This window comes from Phyllobates terribilis, unplaced genomic scaffold, assembly GCF_046119375.1.
Source record: "Phyllobates terribilis strain yellow unplaced genomic scaffold, ASM4611937v1 Scaffold_1__5_contigs__length_1240528914, whole genome shotgun sequence".
In the NCBI taxonomy this organism is placed as follows: domain Eukaryota; kingdom Metazoa; phylum Chordata; class Amphibia; order Anura; family Dendrobatidae; genus Phyllobates; species Phyllobates terribilis.
The window spans coordinates 232,652,013-232,669,822 of NW_027362761.1; the positions used below are offsets into that span (position 1 = coordinate 232,652,013).

General features: G+C 44.0%; 1 protein-coding gene across 1 annotated transcript in view; it reads right to left on the reverse strand.

Annotated features, from left to right (window-relative positions):
- The window catches only part of REC8 (REC8 meiotic recombination protein), a 120,873-nt gene extending 103,287 nt beyond the window's left edge, over positions 1–17,586 (reverse strand). Inside the window, exons 1-2 of the mRNA XM_073671035.1 lie at positions 17,267–17,586; positions 5,782–5,850 (exon numbers count right to left, since the gene is read on the reverse strand). Coding sequence (XP_073527136.1) covers positions 5,782–5,850; positions 17,267–17,322 — 125 coding nt within the window. The 5' untranslated portion in view covers positions 17,323–17,586. The remainder of the gene's footprint in view (positions 1–5,781; positions 5,851–17,266) is intronic.
- Positions 17,587–17,810: the final 224 nt, after the last annotated feature.

The window sequence follows — 17,810 nt, forward strand, 5'->3', positions numbered from 1 at the left end:
TGGAAAGCAGACCATTCAGGGAACTTATCTAGATGTGTGGTGAGCACCTTGAACCCACAAGTGCTTTACAAAAGTTTATAACATGGAGCCGTGAAAATAAAAATCAAACTTTTTCCACAAAAATGATGTTTTAGCCCCAATTTTTTTATTTTCACAAGGGTAAGAGGAGAAAATGGACCCCAAAAACTTTTGTGCAATTTCTCCTGAGTACATCAATACCATATGTTGGGAAAATACAGTGTTTGGGCGCACGGCAGAGTTCAGAAGGGAAGGAGCAGTGTGTGACTTTTTGAACGCAAAATTGGCTGGAATTGAGAGTGGACGCCATGTCGCGTTTGGAGAGCCCCTGATGTGCCTAAATAATGGAAACCCCCCCACAAATGACCCCATTTTGGAAACTACCCCTTGATAAAATCCTTGAGGGGTGTATAGTGAACATTTTGAACACAGAGGTACGACACAGAATTTGATAACATTAAGTCATAATATTGAATAAGTTGTCATTAGTCTTGAGCACAAGTGCTCACTACTTGAGTTTGCATCGGGTACTCCGGTATGCACCATGTATCGAGGGTGCTCGAGTGACATGCTCGAGTCAACACTAGTCGCCATATCGTTTTTTTTTTTTGTTTGTTTTTTTTACTTTTGAACAAAAATCCCAACCCTAACCCTAGCCATAACCCTAGCCCAAACCCCAACCCCAACCCTAGCGTTTATTTTTTACGCCGTTCCTCGTGTGGTATAAGTGATTAGATGACTTTATTCTTTGGGTCGCTGCGATTACAGAGATACCAGAATCTTTCATTTTTTGCTCCCCTTCCCAGAGCCATAACTTTTTTGGTTTTTGGTCAATATGGCCATGTGAGGGCTTATTTTTTGCGGGACAAGTTGTGCTTTTGAACGACACCTTTGGTTTTACCATATCACATACTGGAAAATGGGAAAAAATTCCAAGTGCGGTGGAATTGCAAAAAAAGTGCAATTCCACAGTTGTTTTTTGTTTGTTTTTTTACCGTGTTCACTGAATGCTAAAACTGACCTGCCATTATGATTCCCCAGGTCATTACGAGTTCATACATACCAAACATGTATAGGTTCATTTTTAAGTGGTGAAAAAAAAAATTCAAATTAAAAAAAAAAACGGTCGCCATTCTTCGGGATCTGAGCTGACTTTTTATTGATATCATTTTGGGTTAGATGCAATGTTTTGATCATCCGTTATTGCAATGTTGCGGCGATGAAAAAAGTAATTCTGGTGGTGCCCTGCTGTGAGAATTAGCAGGCACTTTTAATGTTATCACCGTGACTGCGGTTGCAGTGCCGCATTAAAGATATGATGTATCCATATGTCCAAGGTCGGCAACTACTTACCAACCTGGACATATGGTTATGTCCAAGGTCGTGAAGGGGTTAAAGCAGGGTTAGGTTATAAAAAAAATAGCCCAAGCACTGATCAATCCATCATCCAAAAATGGAAGGAGTATGGCACAGCTGCAATCCTATCAAGACATGGTCATCCATCTAAATTGACATCCCAAGCAAAGAGCACTAACTAGAGAAGCAGTCAAAAGGCCCATGGTCACTCTGGAGGAGCTTCAGAGATCCACAGCTCAGATGGGAGAATCTGTCCACACGACAACCATTAGGCTGGGGTCACACAAGCATTTGATTCTCTCATGCGAGAGAATCGGGCAGATTATGAAAATGACACTCAGCTCAAACTGTCAAGAGTTTGACCATGTGTCAGTTTACTGCAATACAATTCTCTCGCATGAGAGAATCGTATCACAAGTGCGGAGAAGACTGAACTTAATTTCTCCATTGTTTGTCGGATGTCATCCTAGTGCAGTCCGATGTTTTACATGCAGCCATAGACTTGAATGACTGAGTGATCTGATTTGCAGAACCACTTGCAGTACACTGCGATTCTATTTTTTTTGCCGATTTGACATGAGAAAAACAAAACACATCTGCACTGCCCAAAAGTATAACATTGGTCCAAGTGCTAGCCAATAAAACATCAAGCACTCAACCGAGTTATACGCTTGTGTGAGCGAGCCCCTAGTCATATACTACACTAATCTGGCCTTTATGCAACAGTGGCAAGAAGAAAGCAAGCCATAAGAAGGCCCGTTTGCAGTTGGTAAAAAGTCATGTAGAGGACACAGCTAGCATTTGGAAAGATAGTGCTTTGGTCAGATGACTACAAAGTAGAGCTTTCCGCCACACATAGCGTTTTACAAAGTTAACGCGGCACATCACCCTGTAAACACAATCCCCACCGTCAAGCATGGGGGTGGCAGCATCATGCTGTGAGGATGCTTGAGACTGGGGCGTAGGTTCATCTTAAAGCAGGACAACTATCCTAAACATACTGCTAGAGCTACAATGGATTGGTTTAAATCAACACATTCATTTGTGTGAATAGCCCTGCCCAGACCTAAATCCCATTGAGAATCTGTGGCAAGACTTGAAACTTGCTGTTCACAGACACTCTCCATCCAATCTAACTGAGCTAGAGCTAGTTTGCAAAGAATGGGCAAAAATTTCAGCCTCTAGATGTGCAAAGCTGGTAGAGACATGCCCGCAAAGACTTGCAGCAGTAATTGCAGCGAAAGGTGGTCCTAGAAAGTATTGACTCGGGGAGGAGGGGGGGGGGGGGGGGGACTGAATCAAAATGCACATCACAACTTTCAGATTTATATTTTTAAAATATTTAGAAAACCATGCAACATTTCCTTTGGGCTGTGTGCATAAGTTGCGTTTTTTTCAGTACAGATTTGTCACAAAACCTGAAGGGTTTCCTGATGCCAGCAAAACTAATGAAAATCCTGAAGTCTCATGCACACTTTGCTTATTTGTTCCTTGCAGATTTGGTGCAGATGTAAATCTGCAGCATGTCAATTCTTTCAATGTTTTTGCTGCAGACTTCACTCATATTAATGAGTGGGGAAAAATCTGCACCAAAATGCAAGTAAAACATGCAGCAAAAACGAACAATTTTGATGCTGCGTTTTTCCTGCCAAGAGGTGCAGAAATTTCTGCATCAAATACTTAATGTCACATCAAGAAAGGGAATACCAAACATCCAGAGTAGATCGACCCATAAAGTCAAATTTTATTTGCAGGGAAAACACTAGCCGCCGCCCCAACGCACGTTTCTTTAAACTTTAATCAACACCTCTCCTGATGAAGGTTTAACGAAACGTGCGTTGGGGCAGCAGGGACACTTCAGAAAGCTGCGTTATATACATGTAAGTTTACTAGTTGAATTCTTACTTACTTGGGAAGATTAACCCATTATTACTTACCGTATGTATATCTTAGATTGTTCTGTGAACTTCGATTAAGACATCTATTGACTAATTGCTGTATATATTATATATATATACACACATACATATACACACACACATACACATATTTTACCTGCATTCATGCACAGCCGCCTTTGATTCATTGATCTATTTGTAACCTTTTTAACATATTCAAATAAAAGTTGATTTTATGGGTCGATCTACTCTGTGGGTGTTTTGTACTCACTTTCTTGGTGTGACATATGTTATCTGGGTTTTTGCCCAGAATATTCTTCCTGCATGCACCCTTATGTGGCACCCCTGAGGGTTCAGTTGCCACAGGGGTACTGCACCTCAGCTTGAGGTGTGGTATCTCCTCTTCCAGGTAAGGATGGAGCATCTCACAGGACCTCACTTTACCACTCAACTCTACACCACTCCTGTCCTGAAGTACCAGGGTGCTGCCCCGGCCCGGGATAGAGGAGATGGGGGGGGGGGGGAAACCATGTAGTGGGTGAGGGTGGAGGACACACTTTTAGTAGACACTTACTGATTCATATTTAATCTACGGCCATCTTAAGTTCAAGGTCTTTGATTGTGGTCTTCTGCCAGGGTCCAGCAAGAGTCTGCAGCTGACTGAAGATACACGGTCAGAAGCGGGTCAGAATTAACCACTGTCTCTACCCAGTCAAGGTCCTGACCTAAGAAGGCCTTGGAGGGGAGTAGAGGAGATAGGATCCCAGGGGGATACGGACGGAGCAGAGTCGCCACCTGTATTCTTTACTCTGGCCTAGTCAGAGGGATTCCTGCTACAAGAGGGGTGACCGGCCCCCGATATCTGACTTTGTTACTTCACGTCTCAGTCAGAAAAGCCCGGAGGCTTAGTGGATCCAAGGGGGGATACGGACGGAGCGGAGACGCCACCTGTATCTCTTACACTGCGTTTATCCAGTGGGATCCGGCCTTACACCTCGTTCTAACCACCCACAGTCAGGAGAAGACTTAGTGGGAGAACTTACCAAGGAGAGGAACACACACCAGAGGGGTCTCGACAGGTGCTCCTGATCTACCTGGGAAGTGCTGAACCCCCTTCCCGGTGGCCACAGTACGCCGTGTGTTAGCAGAGAGAAGCTTTGCGGCTGAAAGTTCACCTGAAAGTGAGTAAAGATCCGGATGACTTCACACACCGCCTCAGCCTGTTATTTCCTGCGCGCCACGGCACCCACCATTCCTTCTCACACTGCCCTGAGGCCTGCTCCGCCTGTGGGGAGCCATCCCATCTTAGCTGCCCATAATACCAGCCTCAGTGGACTGTTGCAGCGCTGGTGTCCATCACCGGAAACCGCAGGTGGCGTAGTCGAAATACCACTCATCCTAAAAGAAGCCCATTATTTTTTACTGTGACAGCCCTGGGCACGGAACGGGTCCAGGCCACGACTGCATCCCCGCGACACCTACACTGACCCGGCTCCAAGTAACCCCACAGCTCAGGGAGGGCTTGAGCGTCACACTTATACCAACACAAAGTAGAAAATATTTGTGAAGTGTATCACACAAAATCCAAATTAAATATATTTAAATTTGTGGGTGTAACGTGAAAAAAAAAAAAGTGTGAAAAAGTTCACGGGATATGAATACTTTAAGGCATTGTACATGTTTCCGTTTTGTCAGGCTTTTTCCAAACTGCCAGGAAGTTTTTACTTGAATTATTTTTGATAACTGTTTATCTCAAGAAAAATAAATATACTGATTATGTATATGTTTTTTTTCTATATTATGTAGTGTCTGATGAAGATTCAGAAGGTGTGGCCTAAACGTCACTAAATTTTTTGGATTGCCTTAGAATACAATTTGGACTTTTTCTTCCATTGGATAACCTGTATAATATTATCCTTACGGAGTGGAACTTTTCCTGAGAACCCTCTCTTTCTAGGAGTACCGTATATCCTTATTATTCTAGTACATGGTGAATAGGCACAGAAAACAGTGTGAACAGCCTAACTCATAGAATTGTAGAGGATATGTGAATGCAGTCACACCTGAATTATTTTTAGGATGTGAATAGACTTTAAAGGGAATCTTTCAGCGGCTTAATCTGCTACAGATATAGATCTTTAGAGAACTTTGCTAGCAGTTCTCAGAATGTATAGCTCTGTATAACCCCACCCACACTACAGTGTACACAGAAAAGCTTCCAATCAGTGGTGGGGGCAGGGTTATACGGAGCTCATGAACATGCTGGACTACCTGGTAGCATGTTTACTAGTCCTCCAACGATTATCTCCTGCTGATTAAAACTACAGCAAGCAGCCCAGTAAACGTGACACATCACTTTAATCAGGGTCTCTGTCTCTACATTTTGCTGCTCTCAGCTGTGGTGACAGATTCCCTTTAAAGCATATGATTTTAGTAAGCATATTCTTTATTATAACACAGTATCAAGAATGATGCAGTAATTGTCAGTCATCAGTATTACTACACATACCATGTTATGATGACATTTACTTTCAGATATTCACGTTTTACAATCTTTGTGCCTTTAGTGGCGGCCAACCTAAAAAACACATGAAGATAATAAGTATATATGCATTGTGGTGTTTTATTTCCATTAAACATGCCTAGTTTATGTATTAAATCACAATAAATCAACATCTGTTAGGCCTCATTCAGACGTCAGTTTTTTTGCCATGCTTGAAAAACAATTCAGATTTCACCAGTGATTTTCATTAGATTTTCATCAGAGTGACATCAGTGTTTCAGTTTTTTTTCACTGATCAGAAAAAAAAAAAAAAAAAAAAAAATCAGACATGTAGACGGCCTCGTTGAATAATATGGGGAAGAGTGATATCCGTCAAAACAACGGATAGCACTAGTCCAATTTTCATGGTCATGTGTACGAGCCCCAAGCATGTTGCCGATAGCAAAACATTCGTTCGTTGGTTGATTGGATCATTTATGTGGGCCATTAAATTATCTTTGTCGGCAGCACTTCATACCGCTTAAATAGGAAGTGTACTGGTGACAACCTGATGCGGTGTCGGGCTGAATGATCATATAATAAGGGCTTGACTGCGTATAAGACGGAAGAGTGCAATGCAAGAATAAAATCGGATTGTACTCGGGACCAATGTTATTCTATGAGGCAGTGCATAGCTGTGTATTTTTTCTCAGCTGTATTGGTCATGTGAAAAAAATTGCAGCATGTTGTTATTTGACTCTGAAATTGGACAGTGCAAGAGAAAAATTGAATGCCATGTGGACAATCAGAGTGGCATCCGATTTATACAGATGCATTTCAATTCTGTAGCATAGGAAACTGTAAATGGTCCTGTAAAAGAATAATAGCTGCTGAAAAAAAAAAATGATTGTTTAAAAGGACAACGCACGGATTACAAGTGAGAGAAAAATTGTACCACTCTCATGGATAAGAATGAGACCGATTATTTATACACAAGTGTGAGCGTACGGTTTCACACGTCCAGATATTTCCAGTACTGGAAAAATCAGTACCGGAGATATCAGTTTGTCAGTTTTCCCCTTGTGCGGCACAAGTGTGCCGCATCAGGAGCACACGTACTGGCGCCTGGGAATCAGTGTACAGTTCGTGCTGAACGCTGCCCTCATTATTGTCCCTTGCTCGCGCTGTTATCAGCACTAGCAAGTGACAATGTTGGGAGTAGTAGTCTGCTCCCACAGTATCCCTGTGTAAGAATAAGAATAAAATAAAATCCTTATACTCACCTGTCCGGAGATGTCCCCGCTGTAATCCTCTGACGCAGAGGAGCCAGGGTAATGAGCCGCCCCAGCGATGCGCTGAGCTCAGGAGCAGTGTCCAGTCACTCAGTGAGCTCCGCTCAGTGCAGGGCCCCATTCGCTGGAGCGCCTCATTCTCCCCGGCGTCAGTGGTTGTAATGATTACAGTGGGGGGACATCGCCGGACAGGCGAGTATAAGAATTTTATTCTTATTTTTACACAGGGACACTGCGGGAGCAGACTACTACTCCCAACATTGTCCCTTGCTCGTGCTGAACTCAGCGCGAGCAAGGGACAATGATGAGGGCAGCATTCAGCACCCAGCGCTTGGGAACAGCGCTAACTGTACCGCTGATTCCCATGCGCCGGTATGTGTGACACTGATACAAACACGGATGACATCAGTGTTTGTTCAGCGGAAGACATTTTGAGGGCCGTGCACGTAAAAAAAAACAACATGTCAGCGTGTGGAGCACACTGACACACGGTCCTTGGAAACACACTGACGTACGCAGACTCAGATTTGAATGGGTCTGGTGTGTCAGGGTCTCCAGTACATGTGGAAACTGTCACCACATGTACTGGAGATACTGACGTGTGACAGAGCCCTTATCATTCTATCACTATAATTTTTTTATCGACCTGTAGATAAGAGGGCATAAATGAGCACCATTTGTTAAAGACTCATGTAAATGGGCCATTAGGCTATTGTTCACACATAGTGTACTCATACATGTTCAATGTATGCGCTGAGAAAGTCATAAGTTACTTACCGGTAACGGGATTTTTCGGAGACCATGACAGCACCACGAGAGAGGGGATCCGCCCACCAAGGACAGAAAACCTATAGGCTTAAAAGAGGGCGGCCCTCCCTCTCACCTCAGTTTGGATTACAAAGCATTGAGAAGACCACCAGGTTAGTAGACATAGCAAAACAATCATAAAAATAACATTTTTATACAACACCACTAAGTGTGAAAAGGTTGTAATTAATAGATGAGGAGTGCTCCCATAAGTTGAAGGGAGGGAATATAAGGGTGCTGTCATGGTCTCCGAAAAATCCCGTTACCGGTAAGTAACTTATGACTTTATCGGTCGACCATGACAGCACCACGAGAGAATTGCAGAGATGAAAAAGTCTAGGGAGGGACCACAGCCTGGAGCACCCTTCTCCCAAATGTGAGGTTGGATGAAACACCCAAATCCAGTCTATAGTGCCTATAGAAGGTAGATGGAGAAGACCAGGTAGCAGCCTTACATATGTCTTCCATCGAGACACCAGTCTTCTCCGCCCATGAGGTTGCCACCGCCCGGGTAGAGTGAGCCTTCAACCCCTGTGGCGCTTCCTCACCACTGGAGACATAGGCTAGAGTAATAGCCTCCCTGATCCACCTAGCTATGGTGGATTTAGTAACCTTAAGCCCCTTCCTCACCCCTTGGAAGGAGATAAATAAGGAACTATTTTTCCTGCAGGCCTGGGTGACCGACAGGTACTTAAAATCACACATCTTCTAACATCTAAGGTATGGAACTCTGCTTCTTTTTGGTTACTTGGATTAGGACAGAATGAGGGAAGTATTATTTCCTGGAGTCTATGGAAACTGGAAACTACTTTAGGGAGATATGCCAGGTCCGTTCTAAGAATTATTCTATCGTCCAGGATTTGAGTGAAAGGTGGGGCTGAAGACAGAGCCTGGATATCACTAACCCTTCTAGCTGATGTTAGAGCTATTAGAAGCGCTGTTTTAAGGGAGATGGACTTAAGAGATACTGACTGACTATTGGTTCAAAAGGTGAACCAGTTAATGCTTTTAGAACTAAATTTAGATCCCAGGGTACCAAATCGCTTTTGATAACCGGTCTGGATCCAAACACAGCTCTGATAAAGCGAGAAATCCAGTAATTCCCTGCCAAGTCACAGTTATATAGAGCACCTAAGGCAGAGACTTGGACTTTAAGGGTGCTTGTCGCCAACCCCATCTCGAGGCCCTTCTGTAAAAATTCTACAATTGTACTAATTGGAGCTCCCGTACCAACTGTAGAACCAGAGAAAGATTAAAAAAAAATTTCCAAGTTCTAGCGTAAATCCTGGTGGTGACAGGTTTTTTACTATGCATTAGTGTAGTCACTAGATCTCGGGAGAATCCTTTGCGTTCTAACAGGGACCTCTCAAGTTCCACACCGTCAAGTGGAGGCCAGGAGCTTGAGGATGGAGTATCGGACCCTGGCTGAGGAGATCCGGGATTTCTGGTAGGACCCAAAGATCGGAGATGGACAAGTTCCTCAGGCATGAGAACCAGGGCCTCCTAGGCCAAAAGGGGATGACCAGAAGGACCCTCGCCTTATCCTCTCTGATCTTTCTTAGAACCATGGGAAGGAGATTGAATGGGGGGGGGGGGGGGGGGGAGGCGTAGGCCAGACTGAAATCCCAAACTCTTTGGAGAGAGTCTACTGCCAGGGGATTTTCTCTGGGATTTAGGGTGCAAAAGGGCTTTGTCTTTCGATTTAGCCTTGTGGCAAAGATCTACCACCAGAAGACCCCATTTCCGGACTATTTGGAAAAAAAAAAAATATCCTGCTTTAGTTCTCATTCGCCCTGTCTCAGAGAAAAATGGCTTAAGTAGTTTGCTTTTACGTTTTCTTTTCCTTTGATGTAGAGGGCTGTTAAGGAAATGAGATGGCATTCCGAAATCCAGGTGGCTCAAAAGGCTGGTACCGATTTGGAGGAAGGACCCTTCTCAGCCAGGGGATCATCCCTGGAGGCTGCAGATTCGTCCATCCTGCTGGAGCCGTGATGACTGGACTTAGACGCCGAACCTAGTTTTCCTGAGAACCGGCCATTACCAGAAACACGCAGGCGATGCATCTTTTGGGGCTCCCCAAACTGCCGCTGAGATGGTGGAGATGGCGGCTGCTCAACTTGCAGCTGCAGTAGCTGCTGTTGCTGTTCACTATCAAACTCCATGATAGGGAGAATGAAGCTGGGAAGCCCTGAACAGTGGTGCCTGGCCAGTTAAATAGGCCTTGATTCACCCCTCCGCCACCAGATTTCAATCAAATTCCTCTTTCCCCCCCCCCACAGTACCTTTACAAAGAGGGACTATGAGGTACAGACACCCTATAAAAGCACTACAAGGCACAGGGGGCACCCTGAATCGCTATGAGGTACTAACAGGCGCTATACGGCACTATGAATGCACCATAAGGCACTATGGTATGCTATGAGTCACTATAGTTTATGCTATGAAGAGCCATAAGGTGCTATGAAGTGCTATACGGCACTATGAATGCACCATAGGGCACTATGGTATGCTATGAGTCACTATATGTTATGCTATGAAGAGCCATAAGGCGCTATGAAGTGCTATGAGGCACTATGCCATGAGGCACTATAAAGCACTATGAGACGCTATACGCCACTATGATGTGCTTTGAGACACTAACATGCGTTATGAGGCACTGTGAAGCGCCATGTGCCACGAGGCACTATTACGTGACATGAAAAGCTATACCACAAGGCACCGTGCTATAATGCGCCAAGAGGCACCGTGCTATAATGCACCAAGATGTGCTATGAAGCGCTATGCTATGACGCACTATGATGTGCTATGCTATGATGCACTATGAGGCGCTATGCTATGAGGCACTATGATGTGCCATGAGGCGCTATGCTATGAGACACTATAATGTGCTATAAAGCGCTATGCCATGACGCACTATGATGTGCAATGAGGCACTATGATGTGCCATGAGGCACTATAATGTGCTATAAAGCACTATGATGTGCAATGAGGCACTATGATGCACTATGATGTGCCATGAGGCACTATGATGTGCTATAAAGCGCTATGCTATGAGGCACTATGATGTGCTAGAAAGAGCTATGATGTGCTCTTTGTGAAGCGCAAAGAGGCTTTATAAGGCACTGTGCTCAGATTTATATTTAAAAGAGTAATCCATCTGAATGTAGGATAAACCTTTCCTTTGGGTGGCAAATCTCAATTGTCAGACTAGCCCCACCCAAAGGAGCCAACTGATGAGACACAGCTGGACAGCAGACCTTCACAGAGACCATGTGCTGTATTAACACCATGTGCCGTCCTATGGATGGAGTAAACAGACTGGAGGACAACAGTAAAACCCTCAGTGTTAGTTTAATATTTACTGAGCAGATTGAGGATCATTTTTGTGGTAAATTCTGAAGGCCAATCATGAGGCTCTGCACAGCCCAGACATGTGGCCCACTTTAGCCTAGAGGTCTAAGGTCCAGCTTCCGTCCTGAAGCCAATTTTAAAGCACGATGCCCTTGGCTCAGATGGGGTCTTAGAGAGCGCACACACACACACACACATTTTTGAGTTTTGCACAAACATCCTTCAGCCTTTCCTAGTATCCATAACAAGGAAAGGGCCCCATAATCAAGGTAAACATTCACGAAGATCACTCACCACCAGCTGTACGGATTCGGAGGCAGGAACGAGTCACAGGCCTGTTCCTCTCCATCCGTCCATGCCTGAGCAATACTGGGGTGGTCAATCCCAGGCAGGGCTTCTCCACTGATGCACGGAACTGAAGCTGTCAACCCCAGACAGGGGCACAGGTCCACAGCAGCTTCTCCACTGATGCACGGAGCTGGAGCTGTCGACCCCAGACAGGGGCGCAGGTCCACAGCAGCTTCTCCATTTATGCACGGAACTGGAGCTGTCGACTTTTTTTTTTTTTCTTTTCAGGGACACATGCATCGCGGTTAATACCACTTTAACAAACAGATGCCGGTAACCCGACTTCCGGTCACATGATCTCCTCGAGGCGTGGTGACGTCATCAGGCCGCGACTTACAGGAGGACAGAAGTGCGCGCCCGCACGAGGATGCCTCATACACCGCTGGCGCTCCCAGGTAGGCCCTGCCCATAGCGATGGCCTGCTACCTCTGAACGGGGTGCCGCTCTCCCGTGGCCCGCTCCTGGTCGGGGCGGAGGTTCGCAGACGGCCTCAGACCCGGCGCGCCGACCTCCGCCGGGTGTCGATGGGGACAACACACCACGCAACTCGCATCTCCAAGGCGATGGTGGGCTTGCCACCCCAGATAGGGGCGCAGTCCCACTGCAATCTGGATCCTAACCAGGGCAGACTCCTCTACAGAAAGCGCAATCTGGCTGAAGCAGATAAAAGGGCTGCCACCCCAGCTAGGGGCGCAGCTCCCCTGCATATCCGGTGCAAAAAAAAAAATGCTATGCCTCTCCCAGATAGGGGTGCTGCTCGACAGTCGTCGCCATCCAGATCTTCCACGAGCCTGCAATAGGTTCCCTCCATCAAGGACAGGAAACCAAACTGAGGCGAGAGGGAGGGCCGTCCCCTTTTAAGCCTGTAGGCTTCCTGTCCTTGGTGGGCGGATCCCCTCTCTCGTGGTGCTGTCATGGTCGACCGATAAATGTTCCTAAATCATACACCTAATGGAGCATAAACCAACAGGTGTCCAGAGTGTTCTTTTGGCATTAGCTGGGCTAGTATTGTCAGCATGCCTTCTTTTCCACTGGATTAGAAATCATGCAGTGTAGTTATTCAAGTTGTCTATGGCAATTCCTGGATAATTCCCCTTATAGATTTTAGGATTTCTGCCTCATCTTTGTGTCACTGGGGATGTCACCTGCAATTTGACAGTATGAGCAAATCTCCTCATAATCTGACATGTAATAACAATAACATTTTTTACAGTGGTGCTTGAAAATTTGAGAACTTTATTTCACATATTTCTGCATAAATTTGACCAAAAACTACGGTACATGAGATTTTCACAGTCCTAAAAGATATTGGATTTTGTTATTGAGGAAAATGATCCAATATCACATATCAGTAAATGGAAAAGTATGTGAATCTTTTCTTTTAGTATCCAGTCTGAACCCTTTATGCAACAATAACTGCATCTAAACATTTCTGATTACTTCTGTACATCGGCTTGGAGGAATTTTATCCCGTTTCTTGCTACAAAGTAACTCCACCTCTTAGGTCAGTAGGCTTTCTCCCATGAGCGGCTTGCTTCAGGTCCTTCCACATCATCTCTATAGGATTAAAGTCAGCACTTTGACTTGCCCATTCCAAAACTTTAACTTTATTCTTAAACCACTCTTTTGTAGAATGACTTTTGAGTCATTGTCCTGCTGCATGACCCACATTCTCCTAAAGGGGTGTTCTCAAGTTTAAAAGTTATTCCATATCCAGAGGACAGAAGATAACTTTTGAATCACTGGGGGTCTGACTGCCGTGGCCCCCATCGATCCCGAGGCTCTATGGAGCGGAGGTTGATCATGCACACTACTGTTCCATTCATCGAAGAGGTTTTCTCATTTGTTTGCCTCCCGGCTTCCTGATTGCTAGGGAACAGTACACTCTTAAAGATTAACACTTTGGACCAGAGACATGGTTGCACCGCTGGTTTCAACTGAGTGCCCTCCCATGCTGCTAGCGAAGGTAGCTTTGCCTCTACAGCATGGTAGAATGCTCTAAGGGCTCATTCAGATCTCCATGTTGCGCGTACAGGTGCATCTCACTAAATTAGAATATCATCAAAAAGTTAATTTATTTCAGTTCTTAAATACAAAAAGTGAAACTCATATATTATATAGAGTCATTACAAACAGAGTGATCTATTCCAAGTGTTTATTTCTGTTAATGTTGATGATTATGGCTTATAGCCAATGAAAACACAAAAGTCATTATCTCAGTAAATTACAATCATTAACAAAAAAAAACACCTGCAAAGGCTTCTTAAGCGTTTAAAAAGGTCCCTTAGTCTATTTCAGTAGGCTCCACAATCATGGGGAAGACTGCTGACTTGACAGATGTCTTATATATTCATGTATGGAGTGCCGAAGTTCTCTTTGCAATTAGATTACTTTTTTCTTCAGAGCACCCGAATAGACCAGTGAGCGACCCCTCTTTTTTCTATTAATCATTTTTGGGATCCCGCTCCTGGGACATTGCAGCAGTTACGTGTTCACACTATTAGAAGTTTGATAGCCTTTTTTCTGACCATGCGTCCCTCCCACTAATTCCTTCTATTCATTCACAGGTGGTTTTAACTAGCTCTACCAGCCCATACATTGTAGGTTTAAAGCCCAAGCAGAGACATATTGTCCATACAGGCTTACAGCCCAAGAGTGGCATATCCAGTGGTAGCGTAGTTACCCATCATACAAAGGTGACCTTGTCATGGTTGATGGGCACACATAAATTGGCCAAATTATGCACAAAAAAACCTTCATTTTGTAAAGTGACATCAGTCTAGATATAATATTTCTTATATATTCATGTATGGAGTGCCGCAGTCATTGACACACTCCACAAGGTCCCAGAGTTCCAATTTTCATTTGGAGATCAAGGTCCCAGAGTCTGGAGGAAGAGTGGAGAGACACACAATCCAAGCTGCTTGAGGTCTGGTGTGAAGTTTCCACAATCAGTGATGGTTTGGGGAGCCATGTCATCTGCTGGTGTAGGTCCACTGTGTTTTATCAAGACTAAAGTTAGCGCAGCCGTCTACCAGGACATTTTAGAGTACTTCATGCTTCCCTCTGCCGACAAGCTTTTTGGAGATGGAAATTTCATTCTCCAGCAGGACTTGGCACCTGTCCGCACTGCCAAAAGTACCAATACCTGGTTTAAAAACAACAGTATCCCTGTGCTTGATTGGCCAGCAAACTCGCCTGACCTTAACCCCATAGAGAATCTATGGGGTATTGTCAAGAGGAAGATGAGAGACACCAGACCCAACAATGCAGATGAGCTGAAGGCTGCTATCAAAGCAACCTGGGCTTCCATAACACCTCAGCAGTGCCACAGGCTGATCGCCTCCATGCCACGCTGCATTGATGCAGTAATCGATGCAAAAGGAGCCCCACCAAGTATTGAGGGCATTTATTGAACATACATTTCAGTAGGCCAACATTTCGGATTTTAAAAGAAAATTTCAAGCTGTTGTTATAAAGTATTCTAATTTACTGAGATAATGACTTTTGTGTTTTCATTGGCTGCAAGCCATAATCATCAACATTAACAGTAATAAACACTTGAAATAGATCACTGTTTGTAATGACTATATAATATACGAGTTTCATTTTTTGTATTGAAGAACTGAAATTAACTTTTTGATGATATTCTAATTTAGTGAGATGCACTGTATGTGTTGTATCTGTGCTTTTCACTAATATAACATGTACTCATTATAGTCTATGGAGCTGTTCACATGTCTGTTTTCATAGAGATTTGTCACTTCCTTCATGATACCGGAAAAAAACAAACCAAAACAGACAATACAACTGTATGGGTCTGTGAAAAACACGTACAGCACAAAGATGCCATCCGTGTACTATCCGTGTGCAACTCTGCAAAGGAGAAACTTTGTAATTTATTTATCCATATGTCAAAAATATTGATGACCCACTGATAGTATACAAACTAAACACTGATGACAGTACAATTTTTTTTCTGCGTATGTGAAAAATACGGACATCTGAATAAAGCCTAGAGCCTAGGAGCAGCACAAGCTCCTTGCTTAGGTAACTGGCTTACCGCAATGTCTCACTTACTGGGCTGATTGCTTTAGTTTTCCTCTACCAGTTCTCTGAATACTGAGCTCTGCATAACATTACCCACACCACTGACTGGCATCTGTCTGCCTATGCACAGTGTACACAGAAAGCTGTCAATTAGTGCTGTGTATGGGGTAATACAGAGTTCATAAATATGAATGACTACCTGGCAGTAGGGTTACTAGTCTCTAGTGATAAAATCACTGGTTTTATCAGCAGGAGATTATCAAAAATACAACAAGCAGCCCAGTAGATAGTGTAGTTATCATATACAGTGTATAGGGTACATTCTGTAGTTATATACAGAGCTTAGTGTAGTTGTATGCAGTACATATTGCGGTTATGTATATTATGTAGGTATATAGTACATAGTATATTACATATACAGTACATAGTGTGGTTATACACAGTACACAATAGTACAGTGTATAGGGTACATGTGTAGGGCACAGAGTGTGGCTATTAGATACAGCGTATAGGGCACAGAGTGTGGCTATTAGATACAGCGTATAGGGCACAGAGTGTGGCTATTAGATACAGCGTATAGGGCACAGAGTGTGGCTATTAGATACAGCGTATAGGGCACAGAGTGTGGCTATTAGATACAGCGTATAGGGCACAGAGTGTGGCTATTAGATACAGCGTATAGGGCACAGAGTGTGGCTATTAGATACAGCGTATAGGGCACAGAGTGTGGCTATTAGATACAGCGTATAGGGCACAGAGTGTGGCTATTAGATACAGCGTATAGGGCACAGAGTGTGGCTATTAGATACAGCGTATAGGGCACAGAGTGTGGCTATTAGATACAGCGTATAGGGCACAGAGTGTGGCTATTAGATACTGTGTATAGGGTACAGAGTGTGGCTATTAGATACTGCGTATAGGGTACATAGTGTGGCTATTAGATACAGCGTATAGGGCACATAGTGTGGCTATTAGATACTGCGTATAGGGTACATAGTGTGGCTATTAGATACTGCGTATAGGGTACATAGTGTGGCTATTAGATACTGCGTATAGGGTACATAGTGTGGCTATTAGATACTGCGTATAGGGTACATAGTGTGGCTATTAGATACTGTGTATAGGGTACATAGTGTGGCTATTAGATACTGCGTATAGGGTACATAGTGTGGCTATTAGATACTGTGTATAGGGTACATAGTGTGGCTATTAGATACTGTGTATAGGGTACATAGTGTGGCTATTAGATACTGTGTATAGGGTACATAGTGTGGCTATTAGATACTGTGTATAGGGTACATAGTGTGGCTATTAGATACTGTGTATAGGGTACATAGTGTGGCTATTAGATACTGTGTATAGGGTACATAGTGTGGCTATTAGATACTGTGTATAGGGTACATAGTGTGGCTATTAGATACTGTGTATAGGGTACATAGTGTGGCTATTAGATACTGTGTATAGGGTACATAGTGTGGCTATTAGATACTGTGTATAGGGTACATAGTGTGGCTATTAGATACTGTGTATAGGGTACATAGTGTGGCTATTAGATACTGTGTATAGGGTACATAGTGTGGCTATTAGATACTGTGTATAGGGTACATAGTGTGGCTATTAGATACTGTGCATGGTGTATTCCATATACAGTACACATCACATACCATATGGTAGAGAAGCAGCCTGTGCGTCGTTGAAGGACATTGGGAAAATAAAACATAATGATGAATGGACCCGAGTCTTCTCCAGGCGCTTTCTTCTGCTCTAGCTCCACCTGATTTACCCTGCCTGGTATTACAGATTTAATCGCTACCACAAGTAAAACCTGTGAATAATAATAGATGATAAAATGACAGCTCCTATTATCTGTGTCCGATGAGAAGAGACTCTATAAAACTCTGTTCAGACACAGCGACATCAGCGCCGATTGTGAAGTGCTCGTCCGCTGACAGAGTGGTACATCTATCACCGGTGTATGTATAGTAGTCATTGCCATTCCGCCAATCACAGAGCGCACAGCCGTAGCACGCCCCGCCAACCAATAGCGCCAAACCATCCTAGCCAACCAATAGCGGAAGAGTCACAGAAGCAGAACAACTTCGACTCTGAACAGGTGCAATTGTAGTTCGCTATTAACCAATCAGAACGCCGTTACTGGGGTCCTGAGAATTTGGCTCGGGTTTCCCGCGCTAAAACATTTCCAGGTCT